Here is a 24,468-nt window from a genome sequence, read left to right as displayed (position 1 = left end):
TTATAGGCAGGAAGTAGACTACAAAATAATGTGACCACAGAAGCAGAGATCAGTAATGTGACTGCAAGCCAAGGAATGCTAGTGGCTACCAGAAAATGAAACAAGTTAAGGAACGATTCCCCCTGAAACCTCCAGAAGGAACAAGCCCTGCTGACACCTTCATTTTAGCCCTGAATAACAAACTCATTTTGGACTTTGACCTCCAGGACTGTACGAAAATTAATTACTGTTGTTTTAAGCCACAAGGCTGTGGTAATTTGTTACAGCAGCAGTGGAAACGAATACAAGACTATAGATAAAACTGTAGAATTTTAAGCCTAATTAATGTCTGTGTACCTCGGTACTGATTCCATGATACAGGTAAACTACAGAAAGGTAAGGATTAACACGGCTAAAGTGGTTCAAACTGCTATGATTCCACTTAACTGCGAAACATAACTGCCATCTTTTTGATTCATGGCTTTCACATTTATCTAGATTGTTGGTGGCATTTTGTAACTGCTGTTACATAATTTCATTAATAGCATTCATTATTTTCACCCTAAATTCTTCTGAAATATGTAGCTGCTATGAGTGACATTTTTATATATTAGCTGTTTGTGTGCAAACAAGAAAGCAATGGGCATGGAAAGTTGTAAACACTTTTTAAAATGCCCTTTATAATAACCATCAGAATTTCCTCACTAGACTGACCTTCTAGGAATCACTCTAAACTGAGATCATACGGTGCTACAGAACTCTGTAGAAGAGTGACATGCACGATAATTTTACATTCTACTTACATCACCACATCAAGGCAGTGATACTCTAGAATGTTTTGTAAATATCCCTGTTAGTCTCCACAGGACCCAAGTAACAATCTGAGGCGGACTGTTATTGCTCTTAGAGCTTATTGCTTCTTAGGCCATCTTTTTAAAGTTAACCTTGAGGAATGAGAAATGAATCAACATTTTGCTTCTCAGATCTTGCCTAAAGAGAGAAAAGCTGATAATTTTTCAAATCAGTATATATCATGTACATACAAGAATTACATAGCCATGTAGTTATAAAAAATTGAAAAAGAGTCTTTAAAATCCTCTTAAAATTATGCATACAAGAAAAAGAAAAGGCAACAATCATTGTGTACAGGTATTTCAGTTACTGGCCCAACGTTAGATCCTTATAATAGTTTTAAAAATAACTACATGTTTAAAGATTACCATATAGATGAATAAATGCCTTTATACTTTCTCTACAAGTCATACCTAAGCATATCATAATCTAGAGCTTAGATTACTCTCCAAACTGACTTTCTATTTCCTCTTCTATTTTCTTTTTTTTTTAAGATTTTTTTTTTGATATGGACCATTTTTTTCTTTAAAGTCTTTATTGAATTTGTTAGAATATTGCTTCTGCTTTATGTTTTGGTTTTTTGGCTGTGAGTCATGTGGGATCTTAGCTCCCCAACCAGAGATTGAACCTGTGTCCCCTGCATTGGAAGTTGAAGTCTTAACCACTGGACTACCAAGGAAGTCCTTCCTCTTCTATTTTCATTTGAAATAGATTTTTTCTAGCCACATGTTGCCATTTTTATTTTTTTATGGTGATACTAATGTCTAAATACTTTCTGCTAAGGCAGTATACTCTATTTTCCTAATACTATGTCCTCATTGAAAGGATCATTTTTTTCATTACAATTTATTATGTTATTGGACAGGTACTGTGGCAAAGTCATTTAGAGGGATAACTCTCCTTCATTTTCCATACATATACCACTTCCTAAATAATTTCTATTCACATTTATTGGATAGCTTTCAAAAGGAATAAAACATTTGGTGAAGTGCTATTTATTTAACATCCACTATGTATATGGCACTATGGAGTCAACAAAACAAATAAATAAAATAAAGACACAGTTTTGTCCTCAAGAGGCTTATACCATCATAAGGGAAGATACTACCTTTACTTAAAAAGCTATAATGACTGGCCAAATATAAAGAATGACTTAAGAGAAGTGTCAATAAAGTGCTATAGGAATTCAGAGGAGAAAAAATTACCTAAGATTAGGGAAATATATGAATTTAGTTTTGAAAAATGAGGATTCTGACTGGCCTTCATGGAGGAGGGGAATGACATAAGAAAGAAAAGACAAACATCACAGGTGGCGTATGAGAATCAGTAAATGGCTGAGTTTGGCTGGAGTACAAGAAAGGCAAGAGGTACAAGAAAGGGAGGAGCAGGCAGGAGCTTGAGAAGGAAGACTCCAGGAGGCCTGAACGCCAAGTTAAAACTTTAACCTTGTTCACTAAGCAATAAAGACTTCCTCTCAGGGTGACTACAAAAATAAAGTCAGTAACCGTAAACAAAGCTTTGTTTCTTTTGTCCTTTTTTGGAGAACTGGAGAGGTGAGAAGGGGGGAATTCCATATTTACTTCAGATATCAGAAATCAGCACGTTTTATCAGGAGTGAAAGAAAGGTAGCACACTGAATGAATGTAGAGTGAGCTTGTACCGAAGCTAACAGAACGCCAGCGGAGCTGTTCAGTCATTTCTGAATATCCAAAGCTCTACGTGAGGAGTTAAGTGAGACTTTTCTCCATGTCCAATTCTTTGAGAGCCACATAATTCATGGCCTCTATTTATAACCAAAGTGTATGGCTGCCATGAAATCCTCTTTTTATCTCTAAAGACAGCTAAGTATTTCCAATATAGTTCAGGAATTGAACACTGTCTCCAAGAGCTAGGCATCCCACTCAGCAGGATGAATGGGATCTTGGAATTTAAATATGCCCATGCCTAATCTCTGTGTTCAGAATACCTCCAATAAGAAGCTTCCAACTGCTTGTCCTATGAGGCCCCCTAGTGCTCAAAATGCAAACACTTTATTGTAGAAATCCAAAACTGGCACTTCAGAAACACCTTTAAATTAACTGAGGAATCAATCAGTAGCCCATTAAAAAATATAATTTTAGGGAAACAAATGATACAGATGAAATGTAAAAGACCCTGTTTTAATTAATTCATCTTGAATTACTGTGAGTCAACTTTCAGAAGACAAGTAAAGGCCTAGAAAAGGCTAAGCAATATTTAAAAATAAAATTATTTCACAAAATTATGGTCTCATTACATTTCACTTTTCAAATTTCCTGATCTAGTTAAACTACTGATATATCATCTGTAACACTCAAAATATTGAAAGCTTTAGAGAATAACACATTATGTTAAGTCTTTTATAAGTTTATCACTTGTGTAATTTTTAAAAATAAATTCCTCAGAAGTTGATTTATCTTATGGAATATCGTAATAGTCTGTATCATTATAACAATTGTCATATTTATTATGGTAACATTCTTCAATGGCTTCAACTTGTGGAGACATCCTGGTATTTGGCAGGCAGCTGACATCATGGTAATTTAAGTACCCAAGTCTGCAAATAATACACTTTTCTTTTTTATGGGAACAAGATCTTACATTTGGGCCATTGATCATTTACTGTCTTCCACCTTACTTCAACTAGACACATCTTATCTTCTATATGAGAATTTTCCTTTAACATACATATCAAGTCTTAATGAGTATTGTTTTTATGTCATTAAATAATTTATGGTAATTTTATATACTACATGAAACTTCTCTTGATATCTCCAAAAGTAGTAGAAAATGACTGCCTTTGACAGGTTAAAGCCCTCTCTTTAGTTCAAAAACATTTATCTGAGACTCTTACTTCTACAAACCAAATATATTTTAGATTTATTCTAAAGTATACCATAAATCTGTCTAGAATCCATGAAAATATATGAGGATATGTGATTAAATGTTTGCTTCTGGCTTGGCTTATAAACTCTCTCTCTCTTTCTCTCTGTCTCTCTCGCTCTTTTTTTTTTTTTTGTATTACTGTGGGTTTCTGTTTTCTTTTAATTTTTTAAAAATTTGGCATCAAAAAAGATGAAACTACAACCAACTTTTAGCACTAAACCTATGCTCACAAATCATATACATCTACATTGACAATAGCCACACAGTATAAATTTGCATTAAAACCATCCATTACATTCTCTAAATACCCTATTACTATTATCAGGAATCACATATATAAGATGACTCCAAATTCACACAGCACTCAGGCTCATTTTCATGGTGATTTTTGGTTGTTAGTATTAATTGCCACGTTGGTTTCTGAAAGGTGGAAAAATCACTAAATTTCAAACTCCACCATAACCTTATGTTTTGAGATAACAGTGCAACACACATATCAGAATCCTGTGGGTTGACCCATCAGTGGCTACACATTCAGAGGAAAGGGCAGAATTCATAGACTATGACAGATCTGTGTTCAACCTTCCTACCACCAGTGGGTAACACACATAACCTTTATGATCCTCAGTTTTCTCATCTGAAATTAGAAATGATAATCCTTATCTTTTGAGTTTTAAACTCTTTAAGAAGAGAAAAATATGTGAGAACCACAACACATAGTAGGTGTACAACAAGTAACAGTTATTGTTCTAATCAGCCTCAACTACAGTTCTAACACAGATGAAGGCCACCACGGAGTCATGACATTGCTGCAACAATATTTATTTAAAGAGACTTTGAATAATGCATTATAGTTAATTTCAAGTCAACTTACCAAGACAGGAGTACAAACCCTGACTTATCCAAGCTAATATGGCAAGAGTTATAAGGTCGCCAAAACTAGCAGCAATGGGTGTAGCAACATTATCGGGATTTATCCCAGTCTTCTTTGAACCAACGATAACCCCAACCATTATAATTCCTAGAAAAAAATAAAGCTCATTACTTTTTCTGTTATAATTTAAAGAAAATCAATCCCCCGAAATATTGAAATACATAGGCTAGACAAAGAGTGTATCACTTCCGGTTAGACTGCTTAGATAAGCTGACTAAAGCAAACAAAACATTTTACTTGAATGCTTTGGCAAAATGTCTTTCAACAAATTCCAAGTGGGGATCACAAAATATCTGAGAAGTTCAATGCTGCACTTAGAGACCTGAAGAGCTACTGTAAAATAACATTAAAGTTCCAAATTTAGTAACATGCATGTCTTAGATGTAATGTATTCATGTGTATCAAAGTCAAAGATTTTATTTTAACCCTCAAGTAAAGTATGAAAATGTCAAAGAAAGGTGAGTCATACTTAAGGACTTCCCTGGTGGCACAGCAGTTAAGAATCCACCTGCCAACGCAGGAGACACGGGTGTAAGCCCTGGTCTGGGAAGATCCCACATGCCGCAGAGCAATGAAGCCCATGCACCACAACTACTGAGCCTGAGAGCAACAACTACTGAAGCTCGCGCACCTAGAGCCCATGCTCCGCATCAAGAGAAGCCACCGCAATGAGAAGCCTGCGCACGACAACGAAGACCCAATGTAGCCAAAAATAAATAAATTTAAAATAAATAAATAGGTGAGTCATATTTATACACATAGCAATTGGGAAGAAGGCCAACAAAACCAGATTTGTTTACATAGTGGTAGCCAGAAATGCTTGCTTCATTTTATTATTAAAGAGTGTTGAAGTATTAAGAAGAGGGAAGTAATTAAATTTTGAACACTGAAGGCCAGAATACAAGAAGCAGTCTTTGTAAAGGATATTCTTTAAACCCCAAGTTTCTGTCTATGAACCTATAACAACAGAAGATGAAAATGTGACTGTGTACTTATACTTTTAAATCCTTATATTCTTTTTTTTTTTTTAATTTATTTATTTATGGCTGTATTGGGTCTTCATTTCTGTGCAAGGGCTTTCTCCTGTTGTGGCAAGCGGGGGCCACTCTTCATCGCGGTGAGCGGGCGTCTCATTATCGCGGCCTCTCTTGTTGCGGAGCACAGGCTCCAGACACGCAGGCTCAGTAGTTGTGGCTCACGGGCCTGATTGCTCCGCGGCATGTGGGAGCCTCCCAGACCGGGCTCGAACCCGTGTCCCCTGCATTGGCAGGCAGACTCTCAACCACTGCGCCACCAGGGAAGCCCTCCTTATATTCTTGAATACAGAAATGGGAGAAAAATGATAGCATTACAGCCATACCCGATTATATAGATTTTCTCATGCCAACACATTTAAGAGGATGCAGGGCAGAGAATATTTAAGATTAGTTCATTTATGTGCTAACCATAAATCAATATGGAAGCCTAAATATGGCTATAGACAAAACCCAGAATCTCACTGCATTTTTAGACTGAAAATGACTCTAAATGATTTTATTCTAACATACTCACTTTATAGATAATAAAACTGAGGTCCTAGGAGTAGGTTTAAATTCTTGCATAAGGTCACATAGCTTGTAAGTAACTGTTTTTTCTAATACCCCGTAAAGCCAAATTATTGAAAGTAGAAGTTTTGTTCAACATCTCACGTCTTATATTCTGTAGGCTTTTTCAAGCTATGGACTTACCTTTCCCATAATATCACTGTAAACAGAAAAAAACAATAGCAGGAAAAAAACTTAAACATATTATACAATAATCAGTCAAGATGTGATCATATAAATTTTTTTTTCAAAATCAGCACATTTAAAGATCAATGTGGGAAGTTCTCCTATGAAAGAATTCTGTCTATAACTTTTCAGCGGAAAACAAATATTTTGCCATCATGGACCAGTGGAAAGAGCTGGGAGGCAGGTAATGGGTTTTAATTATGATTTTTCTGTGAACAAGCTGATGAAATTGGACAAGTCACCTTACCTAAGTCAGTTTTCTCACCTACAAAAGGTGGTCAATAGTATCTGCTCTACATATATAAAGGTCAGATTATCATAAAATTAGAACACACATTATTAAAAGTAAGAAGGCTAACAAATATATTTTAAAAATCTGAATTTCTATGGTTTTAAAAATCACAGGCAATACAAATACTTGTTAGTCTGAAAAGCTTTAAACAATTTTTTCTAAATGAAACAATATTAGAGAGAAAACAGAAGCAAATGAGCCTAAAGAAACAGAGTGCTAATGCTTTAACACTTTTTTTTTTACCAGAAATTAGTTTCCCAATAGCATAACTTCACTATGCTTTCACCAGTGTTAACACCATTCAATTCTAGTAATTCTATTATAAAGACAAGAAACTACCCCTGGTACAATTTAAGTACTAAAATAAAATGCTTGAAAATATTTTGGTAGTCAGGTCTTAATTTTAATAAGAGTTTCTTAATTACCAGAACCTAGCCAAAAAAGTTAGCTTTGTTGTATGATCACCTGACAGTAGAGTGTTCCATTTTTAACCTTGCTGGTGATCTAAAATGAGAAGATGGCAATTATAAAATAAAAATTACCAAGTCTTTATGATTACTGTTCCATAATAAGCTAGTTCTCTAGTGTAAAGTTGATATTAATAAATCAATATAAAGAATGATATCCCAACTAAAAAAATTATAATGTAGTTAAACGTTAAAACCTTCTGGCTCTTTAACATTCTATAGCCAACAATATGCTGTGTTAAGCATATGGTTATACTTGTATTGCCACAGAAACAGTAAAGGAATTTTTTTGAAATCTGAAACTTTAAAAAATTTCAAGAGGGACTGCTTTTTTTAAAAAAAAAAATTTATTTATTTATTTTTGGCTGTGTTGGGTCTTCGTTGCTGCACGCGGGCTTTCTCTAGCTGCCGTGAGCGGGGCTACTCTTCGTTGTGGTGCATGGGCTTCTCATTGCGGTGGCTTCTCTTGTTGCGGAGCATGTGCTCTAGGCACACAGTCTTCAGTAGCTGTGGCGCGCGGGCTCTAGAGCACAGGCTCAGTAGTTGTGGCGCACAGGCTTAGTTGCTCCGCAGCATGTGGGATGTTCCTGGACCAGGGCTCGAACCAGTGTCCCCCGCATTGGCAGGTGGATTCTTAACCACTGCACCACCAGGGAAACCCAGAGGGACTGCTTTTAAAACTCAGAATTCCTGGAATACTTGTTACTCAAATGACAAGCTGGTAAATCCTCTGCACGATTTCCAGACAGGAGATTCTCAATTAATTTAAATTACAGAAACAAATGAATATCTAGACTATTTTCCTGATCTTGTCTGGGAGCTGCACCAGGGGACCTAAAGCTGGGACACAACCTCAGAAAGCTTGCCCTATACTGAGGATTACGTATAATATATATAAATATATCTGAAATAATCTATTTAAAAAGTTTGTAGATAACTTTTCTCTGTTTTTTATAATGAACAAGTACCATTTAAATAAAAATAGTTAACATGGAAAATAAATAATTAGAAAGTAAAATATTATAGAGTAGACATTTATAAATTTACTTACCCTGCAGAAGAGATGCAATGAAGGCAGTTGCTACACTGCTAGAGCACAAAAGTATGGAATGATCAAGATAGTATTTTCCCTCTGGAATCCAGCCCAATATAATTGCTGCCACAGCTGCTAGAAAGCCAACTACTGTTGCTTGAACCTTAAAAAAGTTTTAATAAAATCCAACAGAATTATTCATTTTGAAAATGCATTTTTTATTTTATGATGTAAATATGCATACAAGGAGTCAGAAGAAAGTATTATATATGGTCATTGAGCTGCCTTACCTTTTGAAGAAGCTACTGTATTTTATTTTACTATTCCCTAAGGTGATGGGTTCTCAAAGTGCCCTGATCTGGCAGCAGTAGGTATGGAATGGGATCTAGGAATCTATTTTTAACAAGCACCCTAAGTGACTTTGATGGTGTAACCCACAGATCACCTAAAAAAATACCAACCTGAAGACTGAAAAGTACCCAGTCCACATAACTGAAGTCTGACTCTAGACACAGTATTGGCAAAAGATTGGATTCTACAACCAAATGATAAGAGTTTGATTCCTAGCTATACCACTTAATCTTGTGGCAAGCTATTTAAATTTATTAATCCAACAAGCATTAATTTAGGATCTACTATGTACAAGGTGTTATGCTTAGTGCTGGGCTACAACAGTGGTCAAAACAGATTTATTTCCTGCCCTCACAGAGCTCTTGGTCAATGGGAGGGACAGACATTAAAAAATAACCTCACAAATAGTCACAATTGTGATTAGTGCTATAGAAACCTTAGCTCCTAATCTGAAAAATGATAATGATCATATCGAACATGAAAGGGTTATTTTGATATTTAAATGAATTACATAAATATATAAAGTACTTCCCACAGTGGTGGCACAAAGCAACCCTCAGGAAAAAAAAAAAAAGGCAACTACTTTTAGAATTCTATTAGTCGAATGCCAGAACTAAAAGAAACCCTGAAGGAATCTCCAGTTCACTGATTCTTAACTGTGTTTGTGTCATAGACTCCTTTGACAATTTGGCAAAAATTTTGTAGATTCTTCCCTCCACGAAAACACAGATGCATTCAATATTTTGAGTAGAACTTCTGGGTGCTTAGACTCTCTGAAGCCAATCCATGTACTGGAACCCAGGGCTCCAGGTGAAAAACCCAAGTAGTCTGATCTTGTCATAGAGCAAATTAATGGAAAAGCCTGGGCCAGCAAGTCCAGATATCCTAGATTCCAGCCCCACATCTTTCATTACAGCAGATTCAGAGCTGAGAGTCAAGCTGTAAGCACCATTATGGTTGTACCAGTTGCTAAGATACTTCAGCATTCTCTTACTCGTTAGTAAATAATATGGTATGTAAAAGAAATACAATTAATTAATAATTTAAATTCTAGCACTGTGATTCCAAGGTTTTTCTTAGAAATAAAATATAGTGCTTTACTTCTTGGAAATGAAATACAGAGCTAGGGAGCCTATGTAAGACTTACAGCATATGCGCACGTGCGCGCACACACACACACACACACACACACACACACCCCTGAGATAAATAAGTCCTATTCTGTAAACCTGCAAAGGAAATGCCCAGTTGTACGCAAGAGGAGAGCAGAGTCTGGGTTAAGGAGTAGCTGGGGAAGTTAACCGGAGCCATAAATACATGTGAGCGCAAGGCACATCCCTCCTGGTGAGGTAATGATTCTTCAGTGGGATTGGGAACTTTGCTTTATTTGACAATTTATGGACAGGTTGAGGTGGCCGCTGTGTACAATTGTGAAGAAATCTGTGACAGATCATCTGCTTGGGATCCTATTTAATAGTCAGAAGAACACACCCCAGCTAATGCCAGCATAAGCCTCCTCTGTCCTTTCCATCACTCCCCACCTCTACCCTCCATAACTAGCCTCTAGTCGAAGGAACACTGCTAACCCATCCCATGCCCCTCCCCCACGCCATCTACTCCCTCACGAGCTTTAGCGGATAAAGCTTCAGAGATAGCACAACCACCACCCCCCACCTGACCTTGTTTTCTTCTCCCCTCTGCTTCTGTCCACAGGTAACTGGGCTCCAACCAGTTGCTGCCTCACTGGCTGGCACCGACTATGTCCTGATGGGCCTGTGTGGGGTTCCCTGTTTCTCATGCATCCTTGGTGGAGTGAGACAAAGACACAGACTTCAGGCTGTGGCAACTAGGATCAGTGAATCCCCGGCCATCACTGGCTCCCATCCTGACCAACAGTTGTGGGGAGAGAGGATGACAAGGGAAGGGTGGAGACTAAGAGTGAAAGGAAAAATTAAAAGCAGAGATGGAAAATTATCAGAATAATTTGATGAATAATTTATAGTACAATTCATATAACTTAGTAAGAGTTTAGGGTATTTAAAGAAAAAAATGGAATATATTTTCAAATGTTAATTTATATATTAATTTATAGTTGTCTACTGGTTGTTAGATATTTTGGTTATTACTCCAGCATAGATTCCTACAGTTTTGAGTTGAAAAGGATCATGCATGTCTCTAGTGCAATACTGTGGAAAAGAAGAGGAAAATTAAGCACAGAAAGGTTACGTTAACAAAGGTTATATAGCTAGTTAATGTTAGAGCTGAGATTAGATACCAGATTTTCTTATTTCTAACCCTGTGATCTTAGAAGTAGTTGCACAGATATTTTTTTAAAGCCTATACTCCAAAATTTCCTTTATTTCTTTGTCTTTGAACATTACATGAAATAAATTGTTTGCCACATGTTCTCAACATTATGTCCTAGTTGAACTAACATTAAAATTAGTGAGCATTTCCTAAGCTTGCACTTGCTAAAGAGGTGCTAGGGGGCTGCAGTCTTGTGTCTTGGGTATAGGAGAGGGTAGTGGGAGAGAAAGAGATATTCCCCTGAGATTAGAAAGAACTGTAGGTAATCCATATATAATTCATGTATATGTAATTGACAATTTAATGTGCTCATTTATATTAACACTGATAACATTAACAAATTAAGGAAAATTCAGCTTAAACAAACATCTTACCATAATATATTTAAAAAGCTGAGTTTAATTAAATAGAGGATTTACTTTTAAAAAAATCAAAGTAGAAAAACAGCACCTAAGCCATGAAGTGCTAAATATTTATTTGTACAGATATTAACTCAAATTCTGGCTCTATTATATACTTATGGTAGAAGAGATTTCATATATTTATTCTATATTTTGCATGTCATACATTTTTCACATTTAGAAGAATCTGATCAGTTTCTAGGAAAAGAAAACTTTCAGAAGCCATGGGTATCCATTTATTCTATCACTGGTTCATAGTACCCAATTATTATTTTAGGTCCCCTGAAACAATTAAATGGTAGACTTAAGAGCACTAACATTTATTCCATTCTTACAGGTAAAGCTCAAGATCTGTAAACAAATATATGTATCACTTACCTGTTTTAAAGCCAAGTTGCCAATTATTAAGTTCCACTTTTCAATGGGTGAATCCATCTTCCCAATATTTACCTGTTAAGATGGACAGTTTCATGTATCACTGAATAATCCACATGCTCTGTACTCTGTTTAAACAGCACATGACGTCTTAAAGCCAAAAATAATCCTTTCGTATACTCGATGAGCTCACATTGCACGTTAAATATAATTTTAAATTCCCTACAAGTCTTGCATCTCACACGCAGCTTGCCTGGGACATTTAGAAAAAAATTTTTTTTAACTTAATTACTAGCTCATAAGAACTAGTGGGCCAGTTAGTACTATCTACCTGCCCTCTGATGTTATTTTACAACTAACATCAAGTGTCACACTAACATGCCAAATTTTGTCTACTGAGGCCTAACATAAATAATTACATAATTTTTAGCTGCTAGCATTTAATTCCACATCATGAAACTTATGTAATTTCAAGAGTTATTGACAAAAAAACCCAGATATAAATAAATCATTCACATGTACATAATTTATATTTGAGTCATGACTAAAATTGTTATCAATAAAAAATTCATTCAGTTCACATGTGAATTTTGATAATGTACTTCACTATTAAAATGTATACATCTGTTGGCTAAATCAAAGAAGAGCCTCCAAAAAATAATATTATTATTCACATATTCAATTGCTCTGTAAGCTAAATCATACTTCTCAACCACTTAGGATTCAAAAAAGGTATATCCCAAACTGATAAGTTTTTCTAATGCAGACATTTGGAAAGCAATAATCATTAAAAATATACTAAGCCAGGTTTCAATTATTCATTATATGGTTGTTCACTGAAGACAGATGAATGGGTAAAGTGGGAGATATATAAGGGTAATTATTTATGGGTAGTTAACCATGGACAAACTAGAGTTTAGTTCACTGGCTTCAAACCAACAGGTCAAGTGCTACATTAACACTTCCTGTATCAATCTGGAAAACATTCTATTCTCTAACTTCACTCTCGACTGTAGTCTCAAAGTATCAAGCAAATGCACATATTAAGATTTCTCAGTGTTTCAGAATAATTATTCCTGCTGTCTTTACTTGTATTATTTCCTTCCTAAGCCTGAAAGTCTAAATTATTGATAAAATTTGTGTTTGCAGCTCTAGCAACCTGAGTCTCTGCTCTAGTGAACAAGGTACAAGCAATGTTTAAAGAGTGAACCTATCTCGGGTTTAGTGTTCAAGAAATAGGTATGAGAGAAATTACTTTTTTATAACTTTTAGAAAGATGTCTGTAGGTATAGGAAGCAATCTAAAATGATTCTGTGAAAAAGTACAAGATGTCAAGACTCCACGACTGCTTGATGATCAATGGAGACACACATTCATCATGGTCTAGGAAAAGATTAAGAAAGGTGAGGATGACAGAATGAATGAGCACCATGAATTAGGTAAGCAGCTGTGCCAGATTCACTTGCTATCATCACTACCAGTGATGCCTGCAGTGACATGCCTCAAAATCCCCTTCTCTAGAGCTTCAGCTTACAGTCTGCCAGTGAGAAGAATTTGCCTAAGATTTGAAAGGCAGAAGTGAAGGAGAGGTCATTATTTTTAGAAGGTCTCATTGGTCAGATACAGTAGCATCCAGATCTCTTCAATACAACGCGCCCATGGCTTTCTTCCCCTACTCCAGTGCTTCAGGTTGTTTCTCTGATCCTCCTACTTCAACTTTTCCCACATATGTGTAAGCCCAGATTGGTCTATTAAACTCCTTATTACCACAATACATAACATGGCTCTGTTTTCCTGACCAAACCCAACTGACAGAGCAACTTCACACTATTCAGTTAATTGTATTATAAATGATGATGGTCACAATCTCTAAGTCCCTTCCAGTCTAGGAGTCTCTGAACCTGTAATCCTTTTAGTGTAAGATAAATAATAAATAGCAAGTTGATGTATGATGTGAAATAAAATATATTTCATATTTATGAAATATAATTTATGATGTGAAATTTAAAAAGTAGCATATATTCACAAACAATAACTTTTTACAAAGAAAAGACTTTTAGAAGAATTTAAAAAAGAAAATAAAACTAGAGAAATGTTGACCCATTTCCATAGTTAGGAAAAACAGTTATGGTATGGGCATTGGGGTGGGGTATGGCAAGACACAGAAAATTGACCCTACTTGCCTCCAACTTGTAAAAACTGCACCAAGACGCGGGCTAACCCACCCTACTGTCCAGGGCCTAGGATTAATGTGAACGATCTATATTTTTTCAGAGTAGCAAGGGAGAAGCATGAATGTTCTATCTAAAGGCCTTTGCTGGATTTTTTTTTTTTTGCAGTACGCAGGCCTCTCACTGTTGTGGCCTCTTCCGTTGCGGAGCACAGGCTCCGGATGCACAGGCCCAGCGGCCATGGCTCACGGGCCCAGCCGCTCCGCGGCATGTGGGATCCTCCCGGACCAGGGCACGAACCCGTGTCCCCTGCATCGGCAGGCGGACTCTCAACCACTGCGCCACCAGGGAAGCACTGTTGGATCTATTTTTATTAGATTAGTTGACCTGATGGTGCTCAGCTAGAGAAACTAAGAACTTGGAAGGTGATAAAGCACATTAGGGCAAGATCTGATAAAGACTTCTGTGCAATCCAGATTTATTTAAATTACATCTATCTTAAAGTATCAGAAACCAGGCCACTATTTCTGCAGATATACTAACTAGTCTTTTAGGAAAGAGTAGAGCTGAGATAGCCAACAGCCTGAAGATGTGCTCTGTTTGGCCAACACAGCGGTTTTAACTTTCTGAATCTGAATGCCTTTAGGTGGAGTCTGCAGTCTCTACTTTTTATAATCCCTACACCCTTCCCCTCCATAAATGTGTATGTTATTTGTCTGACCCTCAAGTATATGAGTTACGGGTAGGACCCAAGATTTACTGGGGCTAAAGATAAAAGTGGGTTGAGATGACTTTGAAATATAAATACAAATAGTGTTATTATAATTGTTATATACACACAAATATAGTTACACATATACAAATATAGTTACTAAAACTGATACTAGAAAATGTACATTTAATATGTAAATACTTGAAACAAGGGCACTGAAAGTCTCCACTGAAGTATTAGTCTTTATTTTTAAATTTTTTAAAACATCTTTATTGGAGTATAATTGTTTTACAATGTTGCATTAGTTTCTGCTGTATAACAAAGTGAATCAGCTATACATGTACATATATCCCCATATCTCTTGCCTCTTGCGCCTCCCTCCCACCCTCCCTATCCCACCCCTCTAGGTGGTCACAAAGCACCTGAACTGATCCCCCTGTGCTATGCGGCTGCTTCCCACTAGCTATCTGTTTTACATTTGGTAGTGTATATATGTCAATGCTATTCTCTTGCTTCATCCCAGCTTACCCTTCCCCCTCCTCATGTCCTCAAGTCCATTCTCTACGTCTGAGCTCAAAAAATAGGTATATTACAAAAAAACTATTGTTATTTCTGGGTGATGAGTCTATGGATGATTTTTATTTTCTTCTTTGTTCTTTAGGGAATTTTTCAAATTTTCATCACTGAAAAAATAGTACTGGTATAATGAGAAATTTTATTTAAAAACATTAATTGGTGAATTAAAACACTGGCAACTAGAAAAAGAAATAATCTCAGCTTTTTGTCTAAATGTAGGTCCTACAACATAAATAACATTAAAATTCAAAGAGTATTAAGATGAAAATCATAATATAAACTAAGACCACTCTAAAAATACAAGGAACTGGAGAGTAGCTAAAAAATGGCCTATATCCAGTAAGACACTAAACATTTGGAAGAGAATAACAGGAAGAATAAAAAATAGTGGAAGGAGTAGAAGGAAAACAAAGAAATGGGAAGAAAGTGGGGAAAGGCTTTTAGGAAAAAAATGTTTCCCTTTAGAGAAGTGAGCATAAAATGCATATAATCCTTGAGTGTTAGCCACTGATTATTGGTACGTTTTCCCCAGAGGCTGTAAAATCTGCTCTTCTGAAGTTTTAAGGTTGATTTAAGGTTGACTCTCATCTGTCTAGAAGGACACACTGGCAGTCCTGCACAAAGTATGGAGATTTGACTAAATGACCTCTCTCATGAAGACCACAAATCAAATTTAGAAATATGCAAACAGTCCTGTAAAATATTAGTGTTAGTGAAAATGGTACTTCTCGGGTAGTTATGATGTTAAACTTTATTACATAAAATAAATAAGGATAAAGTCCTTTAAAATATCAGTTAAAATGATAGAAGAAAATACCATAAATGTGGAATCTAGAAGTAGTAAGGAACTACTCAGCTTAAAAAGCCTAAAATCTCTAAATACTATTCCCCACTAAAACCAGGCTCCTTAGAGAAATGGCTGGTTCTAGGGCTGGGACAGGGAAGTATAAGATGAGCCTGGAATATCTTATGCCAGAAAGTAACAAAGTACTCAAAACATAATAAGGGCATGTCAAAACAACACAGGAACCAGTTTGAAAGGGCTTCCCCCTAGCCAAATCTGAGACAATCTGGGCATCAAAATGAATAACAGCAGTAATGGATTATGACCCACTGAATAAAATAAGAGTCTATTGAGTCCATACTGAGAGTGGGTGGATGGATGCATGGATGGATAGATAGAAAGATAGATAGATAGGTAGATAGATAGATAGATAGAGGTAAGGGAGAGGAGGGAGAGAGAGAGGGAGGGAGGAAGAGAGGGAGATAAGAAAGACAGGGAGATCTTTTCCTTAGTAGAATGCTAAGTAATAAATGTAGAAGGAATAACAGTTAGAAAATGACAATTCAGCAGCCTTCAATGTAAAAATGGATTCAGACAAAAATCATTAATATATGCTAAGATAATTGGCTAAAGTTTGTTAAGTAACAGGATATGTCTGCAGTCTCAAAGTACCTTCCTACAGGTTATTTAGTAATATATCAAGAGGTAAAATGTAACTTTATAATGGAGAAACCTGGCAAACACTGTTATTCGAATAATCAATGAGAAAAATTATGATACTATTTATATGAAATCCTAAACTAGTGATTGAAAGGGCAGTGATTACCTGAGACCAGAGGGATTACCTGGCAGTGGGATTAACAGCAAAGGAGCATAAGGGAACTTTTTGGGGTGAGGGAAATATTCTATATCTTGTTTGTGGTGATAGTTACACATTTAATGTATTTGTCAAAACTCATCAAACTGTACGCTTAATATGGGCATATATTATTACATGTAAATTATACTTCAATAAAGTTTAATTTTAAAAAGATAATTTCATTCAGCAGTAATTGCTTTTATGTTTTTAAAAAATAACATTTATATTCCCACTACCTGGTTTTGTCAAATACTAAAATTTTACCATATTTAGTATACCAATATATCACATATATGTTTAACATCATTATATTGTCAGATATCCAAGGCTTTATTTATATTTATTCAATTTTTTCCTCTAAATTTTTCATATTGAATAATTTCTATTGATCTATCTTCAAGTTCATGAATTCTTTCTTCTGCTATCACCAATCTGATACATTCACTCATTAAGACACGTTTGTTTAATTCTTTGAACATTTTTTCCCTTTAGTTCTTTGAACATATTTCTACTAGTTGTTTTGGAAGATTTTGTTAAATCCAACATCCAGGCCCAATTTGAGTCACTTTCCACTGACTGAATATGAATCACACTTTTGTGTTTCTTTCCACATCTAGTGATTTCAGTAGAAAACTAGACAGTGTAATAATATGTTATAATAACTCTGGATAATGCTACGTTCTTCTGAGGATAACTGGATTTTCCTTCTAATAGTCAGTTAATTTGCCTAGACTCAAACTACAAACTGTTGTCTCTTCCACAATGTGGAGCAGCTCATATCTCTGCTTGGTTCCTTCAGCTACCAACTTTTAGTCCAGCCTTTTGGGGATCTCCCCTGCACCTGTGTAGTTTAATGGTCAGCCAAAGATTTGGAGAGAATTAATACTCAGATTTTGGGGCTCATCCTCTCTGCAGTTCTCTGCTGCTGGGATTTCCCCATAAATTTCCACCTGCTCTGTCACCTCCAAGCTCTGTTATCTGATAATTCAAGCCAACAAAACTTCAATTTTCTGCCACTATAGCTGGGCATAGTAACAGAAGGCACTTAGTCAAAAATGCAAAAACTCATAAGTTTTAGCCAGTGTGTTTGTCTTTCAAGTATGGGACCCTCTCACATCTCTGCCTACTTTTCTTCTTCTTCTTTTTTTTCATTTGCCAGACTCCCTGACCTTTGCCACCTCAAGCTGGTAAGACTGTGGGTTTTCTACCACATGAGACCCAAGGATTGGGGAATTCCATCAAGCAAAACAAGCCACAAACTTTGCAACTCTTACCCACTGTAGTTATGGTCTTTAAGGGTAAACTCTAGTTTCTACCTGCTTTTGATCACCTTCCATTGCCTGCAAATAATTTATTATCCAGATTTTGTAAATGTTATTCTCTGGGAAGTTTCACTCAACCACTTTATTAGAATTTTACACCCTTGAAATATTTGATAATAAAACAATATACTAAAACACGCGTGCGCACACACACACACACACACACACACACACCCTAATATCTTTCTGAATGTACAGGGGTGATGCATCTGTTCACAGTCTTGATTGTGGTGATGGTTTCACAGGTACATACTGTGTACTGAAACTCATCAAATTAAGACTGAATTTGTGTGGTTTCTTGTATGTCAATTATACCTCAATAAAGCTTCAAAGAAGGGAGAGAGCTAAATATCTAGTTCATTGAAACAGTTCTAGATTAAACTTAAGCAGTTCCACTCCACAAAGCTATGACTATGGGTTGGTATTCATAACTTAAGAAACATACCTCAAAATTAAGAATAGAAATATGCAATCTCATTTGTATTTAATCATCAGGATATGACAAGAACACATATAATTTAGAATTATGCCAAATTTAGGAAATAATACTGAGACTGTGATGGTACGTAAATTATGCCATAGTTATTAACATCATTATTGGGGGCTCTATTTTTTTCTTTATTTTAGAAGTTTCACAGTTTGAGTGGGAAGTCTAATGTAGAATTATTAGGGAAAGAGGGTGTTTCCAACTTCACATGCCTCCACTGGAATGTGAGCTCAGTGAAGGCAGGAACATTTTCCGGTTTGTTTATCGCAGAGTCCCTAGCACACGGAGTAGTGCTTGGCATATAGAAAGGGCTCAAAAATATTTTTTCAATTAATGAATTCAAAAGGTAGAATGTTTCAAAGTAATTTCAGAGAATAAAGGTTTGAGGCAACAAAAATCACTTTTGCCTAGAGTGGAAAAGTGCTAGGCAATTTACTCCTGGAAAATAGTTTTAAAGACTTTTTAAAAAAATCCTGTCATTAGGACAGTGAGTATCATTCCTGACTCTTTTCTATCTAGCATTCAGAAGCAGAAAATTTTAGACCTCAGATAACAGATCTTAAACCCAGCAATTTACAGAGTCACTGTACCTGGTTTATTTTTCAATTATATACTACTGTTATATATCTGTAAGAATATCGACTATAGCATAGTAGATAACATACTACTATAACATATATCTACTGTTGAAAAGATAAAAATCTAGGAGAAATTATTCAAGTTAATCATTATACCTTTAGAAATAAATTTTGACTGAAGTAAAAGAGGGAGAGATAAAGTTGATTTGGATTCGTCATTATTAAATCTCCCTTGTTAAAACAGGAAACATACTTTACTGGAATATCTTTTTTAGCTGTGAACATCTAATCTTTAGCTTCATAGAATAACAAATTTGAAATACAACTGACCTTCAAAGGATTGGGTAAGTAGGCTGCATCTGATATCTTATGTCTTAAGTTCTCCATCTTTATAGGCCTTCCTTAAAATCCTATAAGCTTGTTTAACATGATTCTACTGCAGACAGTCATAAAAATGAGAAAAGACCTTAATGGAGCAAAAAGATTAAAGTAATCATAGACTGGCCTTCTATAGCTATAATGATTTTTACTCCTAATTTCACAAATGAAAAAAAATTGTAAAATTTTTAAGAGAATTATCTTTTGACCATAGATGAAAGAGCTGACTTTCAAATTGTGCTTGTTTTAAGTTTAAAAAAAAATTATACTCATCCATCCTTCTCCCTGGCACAAGGGAGTACAGTTAGAAATCTGCTACAGCATCCCAATTAGAAACAACAGGCAACTAAATTAAGGTGGTGGCAGGTGGGGCATAAGGGAAAGGGACGAGGATTTCACAGGTGGAACTGACAGTCTAGAGAGTAACTAGATAGAGGGGAGGTGACTGGTAACATTAATAAACTGACAAAAATGATAGAAAGCACAGTTAAGAGTGAGAGAAGATAATGAGTTTAATTTTGAAGGTAGAGAGTGGTGCAATCAGCTCCGGAGGACAGGAAAGAGATCGGAGATACAAATCTGAGAGTCAGCAATGTGCCAGGACATGAAATTACTGATGGAGAACATGTAAGACAAAGGTACTGAAACTTCAAGAAAACCTCAAATCAAGAGGATGAGCAAAGAAAAAAGTAAACTAAGAAGAAACCATGAAAGAGGTGAGTGAGGAGGGTGTGGGGTCTCAAAGTCAAGGGTAATAAAAATTTCAAGTAGAGAACAGCCAGAGAAGGTGAGGCTTTGGGGTTTTTGTTGTTGAGAAGTCATTAACCCAGAATTGCTTTAATAGCAAATAGAGCATCGGAGCTGGAATACAGCTGACAATGATTCTCCAGCACTCTATCAGAATGGTAGTACTCTGCCTAGGAAACTTGAGATCAAATTCTCTAAGTAATTAAAACACCACAAACTAGATGAATATACCATGTCATTTTAGCTTGATGCCACAAGTTATTAGCTTTCCATCTTCTAATTTGGTTACTTTTACCCCTCTCAGATCCAGAGAAAATTTCAAGTGACAACTCCTGGTCTTTAATTTCAGCTAATCAATCAGCCAATTCTGACAACTCTCTTTGAAAATGAGTTCTGGACTTCAACTATGTCTCACTACATCCCCTGTTACTACCCCACCCTGATCCAAGCCAACCTCAACTCTGGACTGCAGTATTATTCCAACAGACTCTCAACTTGCCTCCCTGCTTTGGTCTTTGGCCTCTTATAGCTCTGTCTCAACACAACAGTCAAAATAATCTGTTAAAAATATCTATCAAATCACATCACTCAACTGTTCAAAACCTTCCAAAGGCTTCCCATTTCACACAATGACCCACGTCCTCACAATGACCCACAGGTGATCTCACACCCTGTGATTTTCCCCCTCTCTCACTTGGTCCCAGCCCTATCGGCCTCCATGCTGTTCATGTAACACAGTGGTTCTCAAACTTTGATGTGTATCAGAATCATCTGGAAAGACTGTTAAAATACAGATGTTGAGCCACACCCCAGAGTTTCTGATTCAGTAGCCTTGGAGTGGGGCTGGGACCTTGCACTTCTAACAAGTTGCTGATGCCGCTGTTCAGAAGGACACATTTTGAGAACCACTAATATAACAAATCAACAACAGTCCTGTCTCTGGCCCTGGCAATAAAGGGGACATTCTTATCTCAAAGAGCCTCAAAAAATAAAAGTAAACAAATTAGTAGATGGAAAAGTAGTAACTCATGGCATCAAGCCATGATAACATGGTATATTCATCTAGTTTATGGTGTTTTAATTGCTTAGAGAACTGAGTAATTCCTTTAGTTCACGGCTCAGATATCTTATAATCAGTGACCCAATTCTTGACCTGTGGAAAATAGCGACTCCATCCCATCTCCCCAAAGAAAGGTCCAGCTAGATGACCCTGCAGTGAGCTGAGCTGAGCTTCTAATCAGCTTTGGAGTTCTCCTGTCTTAAATATGAACAGACAAATAAATATAATCAGACATTTGATAAAAATATCTAATATAAAATACAGGCACCACAACAAATCAAGTTCAAATAATAAGATTAAATTCAGCTTTAATGGTAATACGTAATCAAATTAAACAATTTAATTTGCAGCATATTCTTTTTTAACCAGATTCCCTACAGCATGGCTTATTTCAAAATGGACTGGCATGTTTAATCTGTTATTTGAATCTAAACAAATGCTGGGTAATGCTCAAGAATGTTGCTTTTAGAAATATTTTCTTCGAGGTAAGTCAGCCAAAATTTCAGTTTTCCTGGCAAAGTTATCAAGTTGCTTAAGTGTTGGTATGCCTAACTACATGTATCAGAACAAAGTTCATTTTCTAATAAAATGTACCTAAAGCCACCTTTTAACTCTCATTCTAATAACTTTCTTCTCCCTTAAATGTTGCCACTCTTGTTTTTCAAGACCTCTTCTTTATTCTCCTCTCCTGTCAAAAAGACTCTTGGATTGAGTTCTATCTAGGTAACCCATCAGCTCTTAAAACATAATAGATCAAGGGTAGATCACTGGGAAAAGATGGCAGATGGAACACATGCATGTAATTTCACTAACTTTGAAAACCTTAGTAAAACTACATAAAAGTTTTTGTTTTGTTTTTGAAGACAAAAGCTAGAGGTATACTAGACACACATTCCAGTTGGATGCCAAGTGTTAAAATCAATATTCAGCTGACACCAAATGTCACCATTATATGATGAACTTCTAGGAGATTAGAACAAATGTGAAATTTAATCAAATTTTTAAAATCTTATTACCATCTTAAAATCTTATTACCATCTTATTACCATCTTATTAAAATCTTATTGAGAAATAAGTTCTTAGCACTGAGGGCTGCTAGATTGATCCTGTGGTCACTATACTTCATATTTGTAATACTATACAGATGCCCACTTTCAAATGAAGTCATTAAACAATCAAGAATGTTTTTGGCTACTTTTGCCAGTCTAGATACTGCTGAGAATGACGGTGTTATCAAATTATTAGGCTTTCTTTCCTAAATATTATATTAGGAAATAAATATAATTGATAAAGGACTTATATCCTCTTTAATTCCCAGGTTTGACATTTTGGTTAATAGTGATGATGCAATTTCATTGAAATAATCGCATAAACTGAAACTTTGTATATTGCTTGATGTTGATGCTTTCTAAATATTTTCAGATGAGTCAAAGGGTGTTGTCCTAACACATTTAAAAATTTTAATGTTTTTACATGTACTTACTGCTTCACATGATCACTTGAGAAAAATCTGCATTTAAATCTCGGATCTAAAAGTGTAACAATGGAGCCATGTGACTGGCTTCCAAGACACCAAAAAGTAGTGGATTTCCATTTATATCTCAGCTTTTATTGCATTCACACTAATTTCAGTATCTTCTCAAGAGTAGAATGATAGGACAGATATCATGTAAGGGATACTTGTATACTTCAAGGTACAGCCATTTGGTTACTTAAGAAGCTTCCAATAAAAGAACTGCTTTCTCTGTAGGCAACCACTGGTTATTAGTAAGTCCTGTGACTGCTACCTTCAGAGTATAATATTACGGCTATTTTGTTCAAGCAACCCTTCTTAATATATAACTTTTCCATCCTGTTTTAATATCTTGCAGAAGTACATCACAAGGAAGCTTCTAAGTCTCTTCTATGTCATATAATTTTCCTTAGGCCAAGAGAAGTTTTCACTCCTGGAATCTAGAATCGGTAGTTCTCTAATTCTGTAAGAGGGACTTCAGCTCTGAGACCCATGGCTTAGAAGGCCCCACTTTGGCCCTCCTTTAGCTATGCCCCATTCCTTAGGATGAAGAGTGCATAGGGCCCAAGCAGTGTGCCCACTCGAAGCCTGTGTCTCATCCCCTTCTAGGCCACACTCCACATACCTGGGATCACAAAGCTCCCTGACTAAATGGCCTAGAGCCCAATGGCCTCTTCCTGAAGCCAATCTTCCTGAAGGCAGACCATGCCACCACTGGTGCGTGCCCAAGCCAAGGAGCGCTCAAGGGCTGGCTGTTTGTTGGGGGTATAGATGAACGTGAGGTGTGAGGTATGTGTGAGGTCTTTCAAAGTGCAGGACATAGGGCCAAGGGTGGAGAACGAAGGGGGCAGGCATCAGACCAGGGGCTGGCTCTCTCCATATCACTATGTTCCAAAATAGAACCCAAGAAGTTCAAGAATTCTAAATTTGATCTTGGACTTCCAGATCATCAAAGGATATACTGTATTTGCCAAGGCAGAAAGATAGAGATTTAAAAAAAAATTATTTATTTTGGGCTGCATTGGGTCTCTGTTGCTGCATGCAGGCTTTCTCCCTAGCTGTGGCAAGCGGGGGCTACTCTTCGTTGCAGTGCACGGGCTTCTCATTGTGGTGGCTTCTTTTTGTTATGGAGCACGGGCTCTAGGTGCATGGGCTTCAGTAGTTGTGGCATGGGGGTTCAGTAGTTGTGGCTCGTGGGCTCTAGAGCTCAGGCTCAGTAGACGTGGCGCATGGGCTTAGTTTCTCTACGGCATGTGGGATCTTCCAGACCAGGGCTCGAACCCGTGTCCCCTGCATTGGCAGGTGGATTCCTAACCACTAAGCCACCAGGAAAAGAAAGTCCCTAGAAGTTTTTTTTAATTTGTAAGCTTGTTGTTTAATGTTAAACTACATAGATATACGGTTACATGGGCCTCTGTTTACTACATAGACATACAGTTACACAGGCTCAACTGTGAAAGTGAATCTGTACAGAACACTTATAAATATTTGACATTATTACACTGACATCATTACACTGATTAGATACAATGTAACCTGGAATGGTCTTTTCCAAGATTTTGATATGGCTGACTCACTTTTATTATTCAGGCTCCAGCTTACACACCACCTCTCAGA

The 24,468-nt window shown here is 36.4% G+C and overlaps 1 protein-coding gene across 2 annotated transcripts in view; it reads right to left on the bottom strand.

Annotated features, from left to right (window-relative positions):
- SLC41A2 (solute carrier family 41 member 2) overlaps window positions 1-24,468 on the bottom strand; it is a 129,563-nt gene that overhangs the window by 61,648 nt on the left and 43,447 nt on the right. For both annotated transcript variants that reach the window (XM_079936297.1, XM_079936298.1), the window contains exons 4-6: window positions 11,668-11,739; window positions 8,249-8,393; window positions 4,610-4,756 (exon numbers count right to left, since the gene is read on the bottom strand). In XM_079936297.1, coding sequence (XP_079792423.1) covers window positions 4,610-4,756; window positions 8,249-8,393; window positions 11,668-11,739 — 364 coding nt within the window. The remainder of the gene's footprint in view (window positions 1-4,609; window positions 4,757-8,248; window positions 8,394-11,667; window positions 11,740-24,468) is intronic.

This window comes from Stenella coeruleoalba, assembly GCF_951394435.1.
Source record: "Stenella coeruleoalba genome assembly, chromosome: 11".
In the NCBI taxonomy this organism is placed as follows: domain Eukaryota; kingdom Metazoa; phylum Chordata; class Mammalia; order Artiodactyla; family Delphinidae; genus Stenella; species Stenella coeruleoalba.
This window is presented reverse-complemented; position numbering and strand designations above follow the sequence as displayed.